Source organism: Pelophylax lessonae (genome assembly GCF_965119305.1).
Source record: "Pelophylax lessonae genome assembly, chromosome: 1".
In the NCBI taxonomy this organism is placed as follows: domain Eukaryota; kingdom Metazoa; phylum Chordata; class Amphibia; order Anura; family Ranidae; genus Pelophylax; species Pelophylax lessonae.
This window is the reverse complement of record NC_138768.1, coordinates 133,206,785-133,227,336: the sequence shown is the minus strand read 5'-3', so window position 1 is coordinate 133,227,336 and position 20,552 is coordinate 133,206,785. Positions and strand designations below refer to the sequence as shown.

The window sequence follows — 20,552 nt, the reverse complement described above, 5'->3', positions numbered from 1 at the left end:
CGAAGTGTTTTTGCAGGGGGCCGTCCCCCTGTCAGAATACTATAGCTCAGCAGGGGAGATCACTGTACTAACATCGCATAGTTAGTACAGCTGCTCCTCCTGAGCTGTCAATTTTTTTTGTTCAGCCCAGCTGGGTTGAATGAAAAAAACTAGTAGTGTGTACTAGGCTTCACCCTATGGCCACCCTGAGAATTCCAGGGGCATAAAATCTGTGTATTCCTGCTGCTGGAATGACAGGTGTGTGTGAAGGGCTGCGGACTATACAGTGCAACAACAAGCTGATGGTAACTGCAGCTATTGATAGCTGTTTACGCAGCCAGCGTTTACCTTCTGTGATCATAGCTGGACACACACTGAGTGCATCCAACCAGGATAATCTGTCCATAATCGCAGGCAATCACTGGCTGCGTGAATGTCTTACATAGCTATGGTCACCATCTGTCTGGCATTGCATTGTATGAGCTGGGTGATTGCAACTCTTTGCTCATACCTGTCATTCCAGATGCAAGAATCTGCAGGATCTCTCCGATGGAATTTGGGTGTGCTGGTCACCCATGTGAATGTAGCCTATGGGAGGAATGGGGAAGAATACTACTGCACTCTAATGGTAAAGCAAAGGGTCTATGGCACAAGGACAGGAACAGTGAAGTCCTACTAAACACCAACAGCTGGTCTGTTTAATTGTCCTGTATCACAATAAGGGCACTGGATGGAGATTTCTTATTTACTTAAAGTGTTTGTTACCTAAAAAAAAAAAATGATCCTGTTCCTTTAAAACATGTTATACAGCACAGTGCTTGGCATTTTCTATCACCTAATATACCTGGCTGATCCTGCCTGGTTCTGCCCTCCCCCCTGTAAACTGACCATAGTTTATCAAGGCTGCTGAGCCCTAACACCGTGGTCAGTTTGCGTGCCTCCATCATCAGCAGCTATCCTGTCTGCTCTCCCCCGTCCTCTCCCCCCTCCCTCCCTGCCTGTCAACTCTTACAAGTGACGGCGCTCCCCTCCTGCTGCTAAAATTACTCCTAAATTTTCACACAAATTTCTCTGCTTGCTAATGACAAGTGTCCCAATGTCTGTGCTTTATAAATAAAATGCTGTTCTATAACTGATTTCAGAGCGCCGCTTGGTGCTCACATGACTTTTCTCCTCCTCTCCTACTCCCCTCCAGACTAATGTCAGCGGAGGATTCTCGGCCCCTCCTGCTGTAGCTGTCAGATCAGGAGAGGCGGCTGGTCAAGTGAACGCCAAGTGGCGCTCTGAAATCAGGTATAGAACAGCATATTATTTATAAAGCACAAACATTGGGACACTTGTCATTAGCAAACAGGGATGTTTGTGTAAAGATAACAGAGTGGCTTAAGAACCACTTAATGGTGTGGATAGGAAGATGTACTCAGGAAATACAAAATCCACTAAGGCCCGGTAAACATTTGTGCAGAGAGCAGCGTGTCTCTGCAGAAGAAAAAAGAAGCTCTCTGCAAGGGCATGAAGAAAATGGGTTTCTATCTGTCCCATTCACACTTACACACCACTGTTAGCTGCGGGGCAAAGCTGTGCAGAAAATGGCAACATGTCTGCAATTCTTGGTGCCGCTCTGCAGTTCTCAGTGTCACCTCAGCTGCAGATCATAAAAACACAAAGTGACATTCCTGTAACATTACGAAAACAAAGGTGGTATAGTGGCTTGTCACCGTAGGTCGCCTCCCATAGGGAAGCTGCGGACCCGTTCTAATAGGAGCGACACAAGTTGCTCCGACTTAGAAAAAGGGTCCGGAGCTTCTTTGGGGCGACCAGGAGGCGACCGCCATAGACTTCAATGTTATGAAGTCCGTGGCGGCCGCTCCGAGGTCGCGGCGCGGTGCGAAGTAGCGTCGCTCGTATGTGAACGGGCACTTAAGGTTCTAATTTAATTTATTTAAAATAACAAACAAGCATGTCATACTTACCTGCTCTGTGCAATGGTTTTGCAAGGAGCAGCCACGATCTTCCTCTTCCGGGGTTCCTCCCCAGCACTCCTGGCTCCTCCTCCCTGCCAAATGCCCCCCATAGCTAGTGTGGGCTCGCTCCCAAGTGGTGCTCTGTGTGTCCAATGACACGCAGTGTGTGGCACTGCCCCGCTCTCTGTTCACAGCCAGCAGGAGTCAATCACTGGCTGTGATTGACTCCTGCTGCTGTCTTTACGTCTATGGAGAGGGAGAGAGCTGAGGGAGCTGCTGCTCTTGTGCACAGTACTGGATGGAGATCAGGCTCAGGTAAGTATTAGGGAAGGCTGGAAGAGGAGGGGCTGCACATAGAAGGTTTTCTACCTTAAAGTGATTGTAAAGTCTTATTATTTTTCTATTTAAATAACAAACATGTTATACTTATCTGCTGTGTGCTGTTGGTTTTGCACAGGGCAGCCCAGATCCTCCTCTTCTCGGGTCCCTGGCTGGAGCTCCTGGCCCCTCCCTCCTGTTAAGTGCCTCCACAGCAGGCAACTTGCTTTGGGGGCACCCGAGCTGAGCTGCAGCTCTGTGGGTCCATTCAGACACAGAGCTACCATTCGGCCCCCCGCTGCTGCATTTCAGCCAGTAAGGAGAGAGAGAGTCCTGGACGGTTGAGGGACTCGTGGTCATCGCTGGATAGCGAGGGGGCTCAAGTAAGTATTGGGGGGGGGGGGGGGGCTGCAGCACACAGAAGGCTTTTTATCTTAATGCATAGAATGCATTAAGATAAAAAACCTTCTGACTTTACAACCCCTTTAATGCAGAGAATGTTAGAGTCTGTTGGGCTAGCTATCAAATTCTGGATTGCATAGACCCTACTTTTGACATTTTATTAATATGACCATATTAATATGGGGTGTGTAAGGCAGGATTCGGCTACAGACAGCTCAATGGTGATGTGATTTTCCCCACCCATCCCAATAAGATAAAAGGTTGTTGCTGTATGCTCGGGATGTGCCTACATAATGTAGCAGCAGAAAGATACAAAACCTCCGCCGAGACAAGGTTAAAAATATGCAGCACTGAGACCTCAGCAGACACTGGGCACAAAATCTGTTTCCATGGAAACACAAGTCATTCTCATCTCTCAGAGTACATGGTAATGCTTCAGGCTAGTAAAAAGTTAACACTTGTATGAATCATTGAATACACTAAAAGATGAGTAAAGTCGTTTTATTGACTTACAATAGCATGAAGACCAGAGAAGACCTTCTCATATTCAAAAAGATAAAAACTAAACCAGATAATGCCATGGTAAAAAACATACAGATGCCATTTGAACTTATGTTCACTATTAACCTCTTGCTACCCACATAACACAAATCTGCAACAGCAAAGAGTGGGATTTTAACGTCCACACATCTGCATCTATGGGGGGCAGAGGTTTCTGTGCGGAGGGTGTGCTTACTGCCTGATCCCAGCAAAGACGGCTCTTGGTCTGTACTAATCATGGGAACAGCTCCTGATAATGTGACCAATGTGACAGCCAATCACAGTGATAACATAATAAGGCATACTTCCCCACCCTCCAGGCTCAGGTAAAAGGAAGCCAGAGGGAACGGGAGGGGGTTAAAAATGACAAATGCGTATCCTTTTGGAAACAATGGAATGTCTGTTTTCTACCTAATAGCTGTACAACAGATATATATTGAATGCCTATAATATCCCCCCTTCCTTCACTTTGTACTTTGTGACTAATATTCAGTATTTGTTAACTTTGGCATAATACGTCCATGAGTATCAGACATAGAGGCACTTTATAAGCCTATTATGAAGATAGAGATAAAAAAAAAATTCTACTGTATATCTTTATACACTTCATGCTTTGGATTTCTTCTTTTACCCCCTCCCCTGCTTTCCTTATGATGCTCAACCTTCTACCCTATCCTACTTCCCCACCACTACACCTGTATTAGATCTGAAAGACTACTAATATGCAATAATATAATGTATATAAATTGGATTTTTTCCTTTGCAAAACTGAATAAAAACTAAGTTATAAAAAAATAAAAATAAAATGAAAAAGTGAAAAAAACGAAATTAATAACTAAAAATTTTAATTTATTGGGTCGATTCACTTTCTTCCTTCAGATTTTGATAACAATCTATTACTACTTTAAACAAAATTAAAGTTAACCTCAAATATCCATTGAAATTATTCATGCCTCTTTCTCCCTTCTCCCCCGGCAACCTCACATTTCCACCTTTTTACCCCATCTCCTCATCCTACCCTTTCTCCACCCTGTCCCCGTCTTACTCCCCTCTTTCTCTATTTCCCCTCCAGCCCCCCCTTTCTCTTCTTACTCCTTCTAGATGTAAACGCTCTCACTCTACCTGCATTATAGTCATACCTGAGACTGAATACTCCCTTTTTAGCTACACCCCTATTTAACTAAAGCACACAAAAATACACAAGAAGTTTCAAACTTTATGATTCACCATTAACACCATTCCCCCAAATACATACCTAAAACAACAAACTCATCATGAAACACTCTAAAATATTAATAAAACAATAAAAAAGGAAAAAAAGATTAAAAAAAATATCTATATATATATATATATACATAAAAGACTGGAGATATACATGCTTCCAGCCCTCATATAAACCCTCCAAACTGCTATAAATCAAGTACTCACACACAAATTCTTTATTCACTAATATATTCCCCCCCCCCCCTTGTTAAAGTTATCTATCCTTTGAATGTTTCAAACCACTGCAAGAAGGGCTGTGTCCCTGTCTCAGCAATGAATACTGTTATATGTTTTTGTTGCTTATCCCCAATTTTAGGGGAACCTTCTTCTTGATTACATCCTATTGTACATCCTATTGTAACATGTTATACTTTCTCTTAATAAAAAAATTGAACAAGAAAATTTTTAATTTACTTCATTTTTTTAAAGCGAAGTTCAGGATGATGATGATGATGATGATGATGACATTTAAGATAATTTGATATTTGTCTTTAGCAACAGCCTTCCAGTTGCCCACTGCAATGGTTATTTTTTGGTTGTGCCCGGATTGGGCTTTAAAACACATAGTTGTCAATTTATAAAAAAAGGGGATATTGGCAGGGTGTGCACACCACAACCCTTTTTTATGACCCATTTGTAAAGTGCAAGCCTCCAATGCCCCATGCAGGGCTATCTTCCCGGCTGTTTCTTCCGGTCTCATCCATTTTTATTGCGCACTGCAAGCTTAACGCTCCCAAACCCGACAAAGGAACAATTTGCTTAAAAAAGTTCCGTTTTTTTATTTCTTAAAGCAGTGTGCTTAAAATTGACACTACAATCATATTTAGTATATGATAATTTTTATTTTATATGCCTTTATTTAAATCTGACTTTACATTTTATTGCAGACCAACCTGTCCAGCAAATGCAAAAATGACACAGGATGGTGCAAACTATAACAGAGTCCGTTTTTCCACAGGATTTCAATGCTGGTCCCCCAGCTGTACTGCACACCCTCTTTTTGTTCACCCACTTACCCATTATTTTGGGGAAACAAAGTGACATAACCTGTACTTCGGGGTATAGGGGAGCATGTGACAGTGCTGTTACTTGGCAAATAGCTGCTCAGGCTCCTAGCATTGCCACTTGGAAGCAGGAAGATAATTCTCATCCCTGTGTAAGCTCCAAGTGCTGACTTACAGCTTAAGCAAACCATACATTACACAATTTTCTTTCAATCAACCACGGCTTGAAAGAAAAGAATTGCTTAATTCCCCCATCCGCACATCGGTGTGGATGGAGGAATCCCTCCCACTGTGCTACTGTATTCTGACTGTAGGAGGTTTCCCAACTGTCAGAATACAATGATCACTGCCGGGAGCTATTGCTGCCAGTGCCAGCAGTGATCATATGAAAAACCAGACAAGCTGGTTGTACTGGAGTTGATTTATGGATTGACTTCAGTACAACCAGCCTGCTCACAGATGAATCGACTGGTTCAGCAGGAATTTTGATCCATCTATGACCAACCTTACACAGGGATTCTTGCTATTGCTCCCTAAACGACAGGGAGCAGCAGGACAGGGAATTAAAGGGTAAGTGTAAACAGTTTGTGGGGTTGGCATTAAAGTGATCCAGTTTTGGGTAAAGGCATGAGTAAGGTGCTTGGGTAAAGTGTAGGGTCACCTAAAAAAAAAAAAAAATCTGTTGCTGCAACTGCTGAAAGGCCCTTTGCAGTCTTATCGTTTGTTCTGAACTCTGACACAGGATTATTTCCTGGAAAGTTTGGTTTTAATGCAAACACAGAGAAAAAATAAAGGCATCTGCAAAAAAGAATTTGTGTTCGGAAAATCTTCGTAATTATAAAATGCACAGAATACCGAAATACAGTATTTTTTTATGGTAGTGGTCTTTTTCCAAGGTAAAAATAAATATTTGCAAACAACAGGGTGCTTATGTGACTCTCAACTGGGCTTTCTAGCCATCAGATGGCTGGTGTCCTAGCTAATACCATGCACAGCACCATGGCTACAGCAGATCTAAAAAGAAGTCTAAGATGGTCCTCATCTGTAAATGAAGGAAGGCTTTATTTCTGCATTAAATAGAAAATAGTATACAGTGACAAATAATGCCAAGTATACTGAAAAAGAAATTGGGGTGAATTTTTATGAATCAATAACAGTAATAAATAAAAATGGGTGTACTCTGCTATTTTGTGCTATTGAGTGCTATAAAACTTACTAAGCGGATCGCTCGCACCTATACACACTCTCTAAACGTGTAGCAATGTGCACAACTTTTGAATATAACAGCATTAAGCTTAAATGTTTTCAGATATACATAATTTATATAAGGGACTAGGAAAACCCTGGTAGAAGGTTACCTGCATGCATCCTTGGTGACAGAGGATACCTTAGGCCAAGTGATTCCTCTGTGAAGGAGTCCACATAATCTTCCAATATTTGCAAAGCAAAATCTTCACGTTGAAATCTCTTCCTAACAAACATGGTGTCAAGTACCGGAAGTGTGTAACTTTGAGTTAGATACATAGGACATATACTTCCTGAAAGAAAGAACATAGACATTACTACATAATAATACTTCTGGTGCTGTAGGCTACCAGCAAGCCAAGTAAGAAAAACTCATTCCTCCTACTACTACAATACCTGTGAGGGCCGATTCACACTAGGAGGGGAGGAAAGGTGAGTTCTGTGTGCGTTTCCTGCACTGCATATGAACACCTTGACCTTGTGAGAAATGCACGAGTGCCATTATTTAGTAATGGCAGCCCAAACGCACCTTGCAGCCACCAAACCACAAGGTACTGCAGTACTATGCGGTTTAGTGCAGCATGATCCCAAAAAGTAGCACTTGCACTACTTTTTCCGTGTTTCAGTATGTTTGGCAGCCCATAGAAATGAATAGGCTGTCAAAGCCAGAATGCGTGAGACCGTATAAGAAAGTATGCGTTAAAGTGTAAATCAGCCTGAAAACAGGATAAATCAAAATATATAGCAGTGAGAATAAAACAGCTATTCCCCTACAATGGGGGAGGAGATGGGAACTCAAGTATACAGATCACTAAGGGCTCTTTCACACGGGCGTTCCGTATGTCCGTATTTCATCCCATTTTTTTGCAGATGAAAAACGGACATAATGCATGTCAATGGGATTGCGGATGTCAGCGGAATACCATCTGCTGACATCCAATTTTCGTCCTTTCAGTTCTGTTCCGTTTTTTGGAACGGAACAGAACCCTATTTTTCTTCCGTTTAAAAAACGGAAAGGATGCAAAATCGGATATCAGCGGTGTCATCCGCTGACATCCGCAATCTCATAGACATACATTATGTCTTTATATCATCCGCAAACGGATGGGATGATATGCGGACATACGGAGCGGATGACACAAGTGTCATCTGTGTCCGTGAAAAAAAAAAGTGCCGCAGCGGAATAAAAAAATCGGAGCGGCCGTGTGAAAGAGCCCTAAAACAGCCTATTCAACAGTACAATAATTCAGTTGACTCTTTAAATTGTCTTTATGACTTTCTTTACAACACAGATGATTATTTAAATCTGAATTAGGAAAAGATGGAAAGAAGACCTGTATTTCTTAAATGTCTCATACATCACCATAAACCACATTGACTCTGTTGAACCCTCTACGAATGATCCACAAAATCTACACTGAAGGATACAAAGGGGTTTAATTAAAAAAATAAATAAAAATACCGGGCAAATGTCTCACCCATTTGCTCTGCTGTCAGGAATAAACCTTTTGCCAGGCCTTGATGGTGTGCTTGTAATGCAATGGGACTACTCTGGAGGACATCCCCAACCTTGGGTCTGCCATTTGTGGGGGAGGCAAACCTTGGGGAAGCTCAGCTGGACTCTATACACTGAGAAGACCTGATACCCCACCTCACTTATTTCTGGGGGGTGGCGGGTTTAGGGGAAAACAGTGAAATATTGCTGACTGATGCCTGATGGCTTCCTGGGAAGTTGATACAATCATAGGGTTGTAGAGGCAATCAAATACACTGGGGGTATGTGTACTGACCCTCAATCAGCATTGCAGCTTAACGAGTGTCTGCTGTACGAGAAAGATGGAAACTTTCTGTGATATGTATTAGTTCCTTAAATGTTTAACATGACGATCCTAGAGACCTGGGGACTGGTTTAACAAGCTTCCATCTCCCTCACACTCTTCTCTTGGAAGCTAAAAAGAATTGAAGATACACTCACTGGCCATTTTTTAGGTACACCTGTTCAATTGCTTGGTAACACAAATTGCTAATCAACCAATCACATGGCAGCAACTCAATGCATTTAGCAATCTAAACGTAGTAAAGACAACTTGCTGAAGTTCAAACTGAGCAAAAGAATGGGGAAGAAAGAGGATTTAAGTGACTTTGAACATGGCATGGTTGTTGGTATCAGACGATCTGGTCTGAGTATTTAAAAAACTGCTGATCTACTGGGGTTTTAACGCACAACCATCTCTAGGGTTTACAGAAAATGGTCCAAGAAAAAAGAAAATACCCAGTGAGCAGCAGCTGTGTGGATGAAAATGCCTTGTTGATGTCAGAGGTCAGAGGAAAAAGGCAAACTCGTTTGAGATGATAGAAAGGCAATAGTAAATCAAATGACCACTCGTTACAACCAAGGTATGCCGAATACTATCTCTGAATGCACAACACATCGAACCTTGAAGCAGATGGATTACAGCAGCAGAAGACCACACCGGGTGCCACTCCTGTCAGCTAAGAACAGGAAACTGAGGCTACAATTCACACAGGCTCTACAAAATTGGACGATAGAAGATTGCAAAACCGTTGCCTGGTCTGATGAGTATCGATTTCAGCATCAACGGTTCAGGCTAGTGGTCTAATGGTGTGGGGGATATTTTCTTGGCAGACTTGGGCCCCTTAGTACCAATTCAGCATTGTTTAAAAGCCTACCTGAGTATTGTTGCTGACCATGTCCATCCCTTTATGACTACAGTGTACCCATCTTCTGATGGCTTCTTCCAGCAGAATAATGCATCATGTCACAAAGCTCAAATCATCTAAAATTGGATTCTTGAACATGTAAATGCGTTCACTGTACTCCAATGGCCTCCACAGTCACCAGATCTCAATATAATAGAGCACCTTTGGGATGTGGTGAAATGGGAGATTCGCATCATGGATGTGTGGCCGAAATATCTGCGAAATATATTTGTGATGCCAACATGTCAATATGGACCAAAATCTCTGAGCAATGTTTCCAACAACTTTGTTGAATCAATGCCACGAAGAATTAAGGCAGTTCTGAAGGCAAAATGGGGTCCTTCCCGGTCAGGCAAAGTGTACCTAATAAAGTGGCCAGTGAGTGAATATTTTAAAGGAATTTTGTATCTTGCCTTTAAATTAGGGATAGAACGATATGGTTTTTTTAAGGGCCCATACCGATATTTTGGTCACAACGTATCGGTTATCAGCCGATATTTTGTACATTTAACGTTTTGAAAAATAAAGACAATTTTTGACACAAATCTGGTACTGAACATGTTTTTTTGGCTTGCTTGCACCCTGTGGTGGGTGGCTGGCTGTCTGGCATCCTATGGTGGGTGGCTGGCTGTCTGGCACCCTGTGGTGGGTGGCTGGCTGCCTGGCACCCTATGGTGGATGGCTGGCTGGCACCCTGTGGTGGATGGCTGGCTGGCACCCTGTGGTGGGTGGCTGGCTGGCACCCTGTGGTGGCTGGCAGACACCCTGTGGTGGGTGGGTGGCTGTCACAGGGGCTGTGGGTGGCTGGCTGGTACAGGACCTGTGGGGGGCTGGCTGTCTGAAACCCTGTCTGTGGGTGGCTGGCTGTCTGGCACCCTGTGGTGGGTGGCTGGCTGTCTGGCACCCTGTGGTGGCTGGCTGTCTGGCACCCTGTGGTGGGTGGCTGGCTGTCTGGCACCCTGTGGTGGGTGGCTGGCTGTCTGGCACCCTGTGGTGGGTGGCTTGCTGTCTGGCACCCTGTGGTGGCTGGCTGTCTGGCACCATGTGGTGGGTGGCTGGCTGTCTGGCACCCTGTGGTGGGTGGCTGGCTGTCTGGCACTCTGTGGTGAGTGGGTGGCTGTCTAATGCTCCTAAAAGCAGCTGTAAAAACGTACGTACAGTGAATATCTCCTAAACTTGCAGTATTTAAGAGATATTCACACTGCATGCAGCCGGTGAAGTCACCGGCGCATGTGCGCTGAACGTCCAGCATACCATGCTGGACCTTCAGAGCTCCATGCCGCAGCTGAGGACTCCCACGCGCATGCGCAGGAGTGACGTCATTGTGGCCCTGGCCACTCATACAATCAGAACCCGCGAACCAGGAAAGAAGACCGGGGAAAGACGGCAGCCCTGTCAGTGGTGACAGCGTGCCGCTGGAGGGCTTCATTCTAAGTCGATGCATACTAGCACATTATGCCTTTGCCTTCCAGGAGATTTCTTTAATGCTGCAGTTTACTACCGCTTTAAACATGTCAGATATAAATAATAGAGGTAAGCCCAGGAGATGTCCTGCAGCTCTTGGACATAACTCATAGTGTGCCTTTACTTTTTACAAAGTGTCTGAATTCCTGGAACTCAGCTTTAGGTCACAATTTACCCATGAAGCATGCCCAGGTTTAGGCATCCTAGGAGCTCAGAAAGTGAATTTAATTATAACCTGTCCCTGTGTGGCCAGCCAAGAATAGTCAGTATTTTTTGTAAATCATGCGCCGTCATCATCTGCAGCATTTACTGTTCAATAACCTTATCATGCATCCTTTTCTCCACTCTAATAGAACCTTTGTTCTTTGTTGCTGGGCACTGCCATCTTGGCTATTATGTCAGTGGCCCCAGAAGCCTTAAAGTTATCATTTATGTGAAGCTTGATATCAGTTGAATTGATGGTCTCTGCACTGTCATTAACATTCAACACATTTTGCTCACAGGTGTAGAAAAAAAAATTGGTGACATAAAGGTTAGGGGGAATTACAAGGCTTCAGAATTCTTAGAATGGTCAGAGTTCTTTACGATAAGTGGCACAAATAACTCAGCACTTGGTAGTGCAGAGACCTCTGCACAAGTGCCCATTTTGAAGAATATAGAAAGATGCATAGCACACATTGTAAACCATGGTGACAGGCTCTCTTTAGTTAAAAAAAAAGAAGTATAAACAGGCACCTTGTGCTTATCACTGGTAAAGTCCAACTCTGGACACAACAAAAAAACCCTTGCAGTGTGGATTGCCCTGCACTGCAAGGGTTCAATGCTTGCTGAGGTAGGAGGTGCTAGCAAAATGGGGTTCTTACATCCCCGAAATGTTGGGTTTTTTCTCCTCCCCTCTCTTTTTTCAACATGCATCCTTTTCATTACTCTATTCTGGGTGATGAATTCCTTTTTGAACATTAGCTGCTATAGGGTTTAAGTGGTGCTCACTATATTTATATACAAGTACATGCGTGTATTTTTGTTGGTTTGTATTAACAGTGGAGTGAATACCTATCTTGTATTATGCTTAATGTGATATAACATACTTGGATGCTTGTACCTTTTATATACGTGTATGTGTTATGGCTAAAGCATTTTATTATGTGATGTGCTTACGCTATATACCGTACTTATTGGCGTATAACACGCACTTTTTCCCTTCTGAAAATAGGGGGCAAATCGTGTGTGCGTGTTATATGCTGATATTGTACCGGGCTGCCTCGGAGGGGAAGGAAGTGGAGCGAGTGCCACCTGGACCGGCTCTTAGGATAGACGTCACATGTCCGGGCATTGGACCAGTGTTCTGTCTATTACAAGAGCCGGCCAGTACACTGCGAGCGTCGAGTACACAGGAGATCCCTCTGTAATCCAGCACAGATCAGGTTGCAATGATGGGCAATGGCAAGGCTGCATATGGGCACAGATCAGGCTGCAATGATGGGCAATGGCCAGGCTGCATATGGGCACAGATCAGGCTGCAATGATGGGCAATGCCAAGGCTGCATATGGGCACAGATCAGGTTGCATATGGGCACATACAAGGGTGCAATGATGGGCATGGGTGAGGCTACAATCATGGGCAAAGATCAGGCTGCAATGATGAGCACAGATCAGGCTGCATATGGACACTGATCAGGCTGCAATGATGGGCAATGGTGAGACTGCAGATGGGCACTGATAAGGCTGCATTGATGGGCACTGACCCTTATTTTGATTCAAAGTTCTTTATTTAAAATATGTGTTTTTTTCTTGAAATTTCCCTCACAAACATTAAGGTGTGTGTTATATGCCGATAAATACGGTATTTAACATTAAATACTGTTAATACCCGATTCCCCACTCCAGCAGGCTCCAACGCTTTTTATCCTGTCCCTGAAGCTCCAGTACAGAGCAGGGCTATTAACCCTGTAATGTACATGTTGAAGTCATTGGCGCGACTGCCACGTGGGTAAACAGCTTACAGAGGAGGATACAGTGGACCATGGATTGAGGAACCCGGCTGGAGCTATGAGTTAGGTAAGTAATACATCCTCTTTTGAAACCTATAGATTTATTTATCATTTATTCTTGCGGTGCAGGGGGTCAGGGCCCTCTGCAAGGGTATTTTTTTTTTTTTTATGACCGAAGTTGAGCTTTAAATTGTTATATTGCTTTTATATCTTCACATTTGTGACATGTTTACTTTATCCTGGGTCTCCAGGATTATATTAAAACACAGATTAATTAAGTTCTGTATTGAATAATAAATCGTTAAACATATTTTTAAATGCAAGTAGTGTAGGTACTTAGCTACTTACAATCCCTGTACAGCAGAACTCAGAATGGAAGAGGAAGATGCAGCACAAGGAGGCAATTAGTTGTGCTGTAGTAGTCATGTGCTAACAAGGGACATGCTGATAGGAGAAAAGAGCAACAGAGAGATACGTGCATCAGTCTGCTTCATCTTTGTCTGTTCAATCAGAGGGTAGGGTCAGGGACACAACTGTCATTGTATAGCGTTGTATAGAAAACATTCGGGACCCCTGCCCTGCCAGATAGGGCTGTGCTCTTTTGCAGAGCTGTGTAAATCTTGGAACTGGAAATTGGATAGATAAAAATTTAAATCCTTTGGCAGATAAAACAGCACCATAAAGCTCACCACACATTACAATCTCACTGTACAATCTCACAGCTATGTAGTGCAAGGGCCTGTTTGATTGGATACAAATTGATGGAACAATGAAAGTGGTTCTAGAGGCAGAAGGTTTTTAACCTTAAAGAGGTTGTAACCCCAGAGAAATAAAAAACTAAAAAAAAAACCTGTAAGACAAAGGCATAATGAGCTAGTTTGCATCACATACTAGCTTATTATGAAATACTTACCTTAGAACGAAGCTCCTCCAGCGGCGCCCACACACTGCTGAGACAGCTCACATCTTCCCCATGTTTCTTGCGGGTTCGCGGATTCCGGTGCTGTGAGAGGCCAGAGCCATAATGACGTCACTTGCGTGGGAGCCGCTTTTCACGACACAGGCTCTGAAGGTCCGGCACGGTAAGCCGGACCTTCAGAGCGCATGCACTAATGACGTCATTGGCTGCATGCACTCTGAATATTTCCTCAACTGTGCAAGTTTAGAAGATATTCTTAGTACCCACAGGTAAGCCTTTTTATAGGCTTACCTGTAGGTACAATTAAAAAATAAGACTTTACTTTCTCTGTAAAAAACCTTCTGTGTGCAGCTCCCCCCAGCCCCCCTTATGCTTACCTGAGCCTGATCTCGATTCAGCGTTGTGCCCGAGAGCAACGTCTCTCTCTGTTCCCTGGCTCCTCCCAGGGCAGACTGATAGCAGCAGGGGCCAATGTCAATTATAGCCTGTGGCGAGGGAGTGAGGGGCAGGGCCTAGCCACGCTGTCTGTGTCTATGGATAGAGGCAGCGCAGCTCAGGATTGAACGTGCAGGTGTGCCGCAGTAGGAGGCAGCTTCCTATGGTGGCACACTGAGAAGAGGAGGAGTCAGGAGCGCCATTGGGGAATCCAAGAAGAGGAAGATCAGGACTGCTTTGTGCAAAACCATTGCATAGAGCAGGAAAGTATCACATGTTTATTATTTTAAAAAATGTACCCTTTACAATGACATTAAGTAAAACTGTACAGTTAGATTGTAATGTGTATGGCAAACTTTATATGTTTTTTATGGAGCCAGGCATTCAGCTTAAAACAATACTCTGTCTCCACATTTAGTCCCCTCAATTGAGAATTTTTATAGCATTTCTACTACGCAGTCATTTTAAAATAACTAATAAAATAATAATGTTAAAGAGCGCATAAAATAAGTGACCTGCAGGCTTGACAGAATAAAATCCAATGGCTTCTCCTTCCTTCCATAGAATCTTGGCATAATCAGAGCTGCTGTGACAGAGAAAGGGGACCTCGTCTCGCTCCATCTCCTTCTTTCTATAAATAATTCGGTTCAGCACATAAAGAACTACTCTTTCTCCAAGGGTCCGGACCTGCAAATGAAAGAGACGAAAACGATACATTTTATCTGAATATTATACTATTATACCTGCTAGTATTTAACATGGTATCTATACATAAACTGTTATATTTGCTATTTTATAGTTTCTTTGCATAAATAATTCAGTGGTTTACTTGTTACTTAAAAATGTTCTGAGCTAAAAAGCAACCAAGCAAAAAGAATCAGGGAAATTACTTTACTAAAGGAGACACCACTGGCAGAATCTTGTTCACATACAGAATTATTTTCCTGCCGCTAACATGGCAGCATGTGATAGTATGTGGAACGCCGTGGTAGTTCATTGATTCTTCCTGTCAGGGTATCTGCCTGCCCGTATGGGATGTACGGGCACACAGATACACTAACAGATCTGCAGGAGATCTGCAAGGGACCAGTGATCTGCTGGTGCAACTCTTTAGAGGCTCCAAAAAAATATATAATAATAATAATAATAAATGCACAATTTTTTACCTGCAAATGTGCATTTATTTATTTTTTTTTAATTGAACTTTTATTTTTGCACTGCCAGGAGAATTTATAAAGGGTGCCATAGACAGGTACATGAATCTCAGGAAAAGAAGGATCTTTACCAGCACACATTGGTATAGTGAGAATCTTGTTCTTTATTCACATAAAGCAAATATGCATCACAAGCTGATGTTTCAGGACCTGGCAGGATCCGTTTTTCAAAGCCGAGCACTGTACCTTGGAAAAGGAATCCTGCCAGGACCCAAACAATTAGCCTGCGATGCCCATTGCATGTGAATAAAGCCTGGTACACATGGGTTGAATATATCGTGTGTACACTATTCGGCCGGCATCTGTAGAATGGGTAACCGCATCCGATCAGCGCTGGCAGCCAATGGCTGCGAGCGCTGCGTGGTGTGTTCTGGTGGGAGGGGGTCCCCTCTTAGAAGATAATAGCTCAGAGGGGAAGATCGCTGTACTAACATTGCATACATAGTACAGCGGCACCTCCCGAGCTCCTCAGTTTTCTTTTTATGAAACTGATAGTGTGTACTAGGCTTAAAAGACAAGATTATCAGTATACCAAGGTGTGCTGGTTGACATCCTTATTTTTCTGTGATTGAAAGGTGGTGCCATCCACCAGTTTACTACAGCACCCTACATAAGCTTTGCGCGAGCCTCTAAGGAGTGCGACGGGCACAATACAACTTCACTAGGTACATGAATCTGTCTGTGTCTGCACTGAGGTCAGAGTGTCTACAATGGACATTCCTTCCTCAGTGTCCTCCCTCCCGGCTACTGCACCCAACACACTGACAGGTGCTTTGCCAAGAAGTTTGATATTAGGGGTGGGAAGAGACTGATGGGGACGTGAGGAACTAGTTTCCCATCAGATCTGCCTTACTGATTGGCAGTGCACAGTAGAGGGCTCGTCCATAGCCGCTATTCAGTCCAATATGTGCTTTCAAATCAACCCACTGTTGTGCGCTGTCAATTAAAAGTAAAATGGACCCGACAGGAAACTGTTTCTCAGTTCCCTATCAAGCTCCACCCACCCAGTGATGGCCGTTGCCATATTTGGGTAATGACATCACCAGAATCCATGGCCTCTTTACATTTAGCTTTTGGCCAGGGAATCTCCTGGTCAACAGTTGAATGGGTCAGGAATACAGCAGTGTGCAGGAAGCTGTCACATGACAGCTCCCCAGCAAAGGCATGTCCCCACTCAGAGTAGCTTAGAGCTATTCTTAATTACTGCCAGTTCCCTAATCTGCAAACTGCTGGTAATTATTTAAAAATAAGTGGCTGCCATAGTGACAGGTTCCTAAAGTGCCTGAAGTAAGAACTACCTGAATTTGCCGCATGTGTCCATAATGTTAAAATGGGAAAAGCCCCTGCGCTATCAAAATAGTAAATAGTAAAAACTGGGAGAAAGGATCAGCTGCGGCTCCTATCTCAGCCTTTCATAGGGAACTGGATCAATCACAATAAATAAAATATTAAAGCTGCGCTTATCCTGATATCAAATATCAATACATAGGTGTATACATAAATAGATAAATAAATAGATCATGTGCTTCGTAAACAAAATGTAAAAAATAGATCCAAAGTGCTAGTGCTAATAGTGTCACAAATGCAATAGATCCTGTGCTTCGTAGACAAGATGTAAAAAAATAAATCCAAGGTGCTAGTGCTAGTAGTGCCAAAAAAGTGCAATGGTATAATATAAATATACACAAGGGTAGAAGATCCTCAGAATAAAATCTGCTATGAATAAAGTGCTAGGTGCAAAATACCAGTGCAGGAAAACTACACAATAGGGTAGCCGTCCTAATGTGAGGATTGACTATACTTAAAAGGAAAATTCAATATAAGGTGACATATTAAATCTGAACTGCGTGACATAAAATTCAGGGTAGTTAATATAAACATCAACTTCCAGCTAGTAAAATAAGTCCATTCAATAATATGTAGCAGCATCGATCATAAAGTGGCAGTGGCGTGGACACGGGTAATAGGATCAGGTGGGTGAATCCAGGTACCAAACAGTGAACGGTGACAGAGCAAAATAAGCAAAGCTTCTGGGTGTGCTACAACCTTACCTTACTGCTGTAAGGTTACAGCATTTGACACATTGTTTTCCAGTGATCCTGTGTTCCTCCAAGGGGGGTGCTGGGAGGGGATACTATATTGGGGTCCTTCCTCCTAACAACTTCCAGGGGTGAGGGGGGCTTTTATGCTGTGTCCTATGGACTCCCAAGATCTCCTGAGAAAGTCACGTGGCCGTGACGATACGCGTGGAGACGCAGAGGCTGAAGGCGGAAGTGCGGCGTCACGGACCGCTCGTTACAGACATCCCCATTCACCGGCTCTGGAAAGCCTTAATTTAAGCTGCTACATGTTTTTTTTGCCAATAAATCGTTTGAAATACTACACCAGAGGAAGCTTTGTTTTCTGTCTGCCCCTCGCTTGGGAGTCCATAGGACACACCATAAACCCCCCCCCCCCTCACCCCTGGAAGTTGGAAGGAGGAAGGACCCCAATAAAGTATCCCCTCCCAGCACCCCCCTTGGAGGAATGCAGGATCACTGGAAAACATGACAATGTGTCAAATGCTGTAACCTTACGATTCGATGCTGCTACAAATTATTGAATGGACTTATTTTACTAGCTGGAAGTTGATGTTTATATTAACTACACTGAATTTTATGTCACGCAGTTCACATTTAATATGTCACTTTATATTGAATTTTCCTTTTAAGTATAGTCAATCCTCACATTAGGACGGCTACCCTATTGTGTAGTTTTCCTGCTCTGGTATTCTGCACCTAGCACTTAATTCACAGCAGATTTTATTTTGAGGATTTTCTACCCTTGTGTATATTTATTTTATACCATTGCACTTTTTTGGCACTACTAGCACTAGCACCTTGGATTTATTTTTTTACATTTTGTCTATGAAGCACAGGATCTATTGCATTTGTGACACTATTGCCCATAATGTTACAGACACTGGTGCATATTGTTTCCCAAATCAGTTGCAGGTTCTTCTTAAAGCAGTACTTTACCCAACTTTACATGGTCCTCTCTCCTGCCCCTCCGCCCTCCCTCTTGTACATTAGCCTGGCCTTGATCAAAATGACATCACGCCCCCCCCCCCCCCCCCCATGCCAAGATATGCTGCATCTCTTTGCCAGTTCTTGGACAGAGACCTAATGGCATGTGTGCGCATGCTTGCATCTTCCTGAGACGTGTGACATAGCCATCTAAGGAGGCATTTGTGTGATGTCACGCATGTGCACACATGCCACAGGTTCTCTGGCATTTAATAGGCCGGGGCCTGTGGCGTGTCTGCACATGCGTGTAGGATCTACGCAAACACAATGCAGGCATCTCTGCCAGGTACCACAGACCTGGCAGAGCCTCAAGATGTGACTGCAGATGCACCAGATCTCAATGAGAAATGTCAGCGCTGGAGAAGAGTTGCGAAGATGATCTACCACTATATAATGTTTTGCAATAATGTTTGATTTGAAACATGTCATATCACTTCATAAAGTGTTACAAAATAGTTGTTTTGTTCACCCTGTGAAAAAAAATCTATAATATCAAGATTATATAAGAAGCTGGATTCTGGCCCTTTTCAATAGAAGTAGCCTTTCCTAGCATTCACTCGGCAAGAAACAGTGAATAGAAGCTTGTCCACAGCCAGACCTATTGTCTGCACATACAGTATATACAGCAAATGATTGCATGTAAGAGTATAGTCCTATCTTTTGCATGAATATCACTAATTTTTTTCATTTTAATATAATAAACCATTTCCTCATTTTCACACATTTGTATGAAGAGCCAAACCAGACCTTTACTCAATTACTATCTCTAAAGAAACAGACCAAATCCCATTTCCCATTGAGTGGTAACATTTTAGTCTTCTCCCTTAGGATCTACATGCAGGCGATCAACAACCCTTTACAAAAAAAAAAAGGATTTTCCATCCGTAAAACGGTGAATAATCACGGAGTGCATACGCCACATAAGAATGTCATTTGGAGTTCGTATATTCTTTTCCTATACAGTGGGGAAAATAATTATTTGGTCCCCTGCAGATTTTGTAAGTTTGCCCACTTACAAAGAAACAAAGGGTCTATCATATGGTTTTTTACCATAGGTGTAGTTTAAATGACAGAGACAAAATATAAACCAAAAATCCAGAAAAATATCAAAATAGAAAAGGTTATAAATTGAGTTGCAGTTCAGTGATTAAAATAGGTACTTGATCCCCAAGCAAAACATAACTTTGTACTTGATGGAGAAACCCTTTTTGGCAAGCACAGAGGTAAGACGTTGGTTACCAGGTTTGCAATTAGGAGGGATTTTGGTCCACTCTTCTTTACAGATATTCTCTAAATCCTCAAGGTTTCTTGGTTGTCGCTTGGCAACTCAAAGTTTCAGCTCCCTCCATAAATTTTCTATAGGATTAAGGTCTGGAGTCTGGCTAGGCCACTCCATGACCTTAATGTGCTTCTTCTTGAGCCACTCCACTGTTGTCTTGGTGGTATGTTTTGGGTCATTGTCATGCTGAAAGACCCATCCATGACAAATCAGTGTTCTGGCTGAGGGAAGAAGGTTCTCATTCAAGATTTTACAATACATGACCCTGTCCATTCGCCTCTCAATGCAGCAAAGTTGGACTGTAACTTTAGCATAGAAACTGCCCCAAAGCATAATGTTTCCACCTCTGTACTTGACTGTAGGGATGGTGTTCTTAGGAACATAGTCAGGATTTTTCTTCCTCCAAACATGGCGAGTCGAGTTAATGCCAAAGGGCTTAATTTTGGTCTCATCTGACTCCAGTACTTTCTCCCAATCCTTTTCTGAATCATTTAGATATTCATTGGAAGACTTAAGATGGGCCTGTACATGTGCCTTGCAGGCGCTGTAGGATTTCAATCCATGGTGCCGTATTGTATTGTGTTACCAATGGTTTGTTTGGTGACTGTGGTCCCAACTGCCTTGAGATAATTTACAAGCTTCTCCCGTGTAGTTCTGGGCTGATCCCTCCCTTTTCTCATGATCATCCTTACCCAATAAGGCGAAATCTTGCATGGAGCTCCAGACTGAGGGCGATTAATGGTTATTTT

The 20,552-nt window shown here is 43.1% G+C and overlaps 1 protein-coding gene across 2 annotated transcripts in view; it reads right to left on the bottom strand.

Moving 5' to 3' along the window:
- The window catches only part of FAM169A (family with sequence similarity 169 member A), a 142,676-nt gene that overhangs the window by 29,232 nt on the left and 92,892 nt on the right, over window positions 1-20,552 (bottom strand). For both annotated transcript variants that reach the window (XM_082256198.1, XM_082256199.1), the window contains exons 5-6: window positions 14,761-14,932; window positions 6,829-7,008 (exon numbers count right to left, since the gene is read on the bottom strand). In XM_082256198.1, the coding sequence (XP_082112324.1) occupies window positions 6,829-7,008; window positions 14,761-14,932 (352 nt within the window). The remainder of the gene's footprint in view (window positions 1-6,828; window positions 7,009-14,760; window positions 14,933-20,552) is intronic.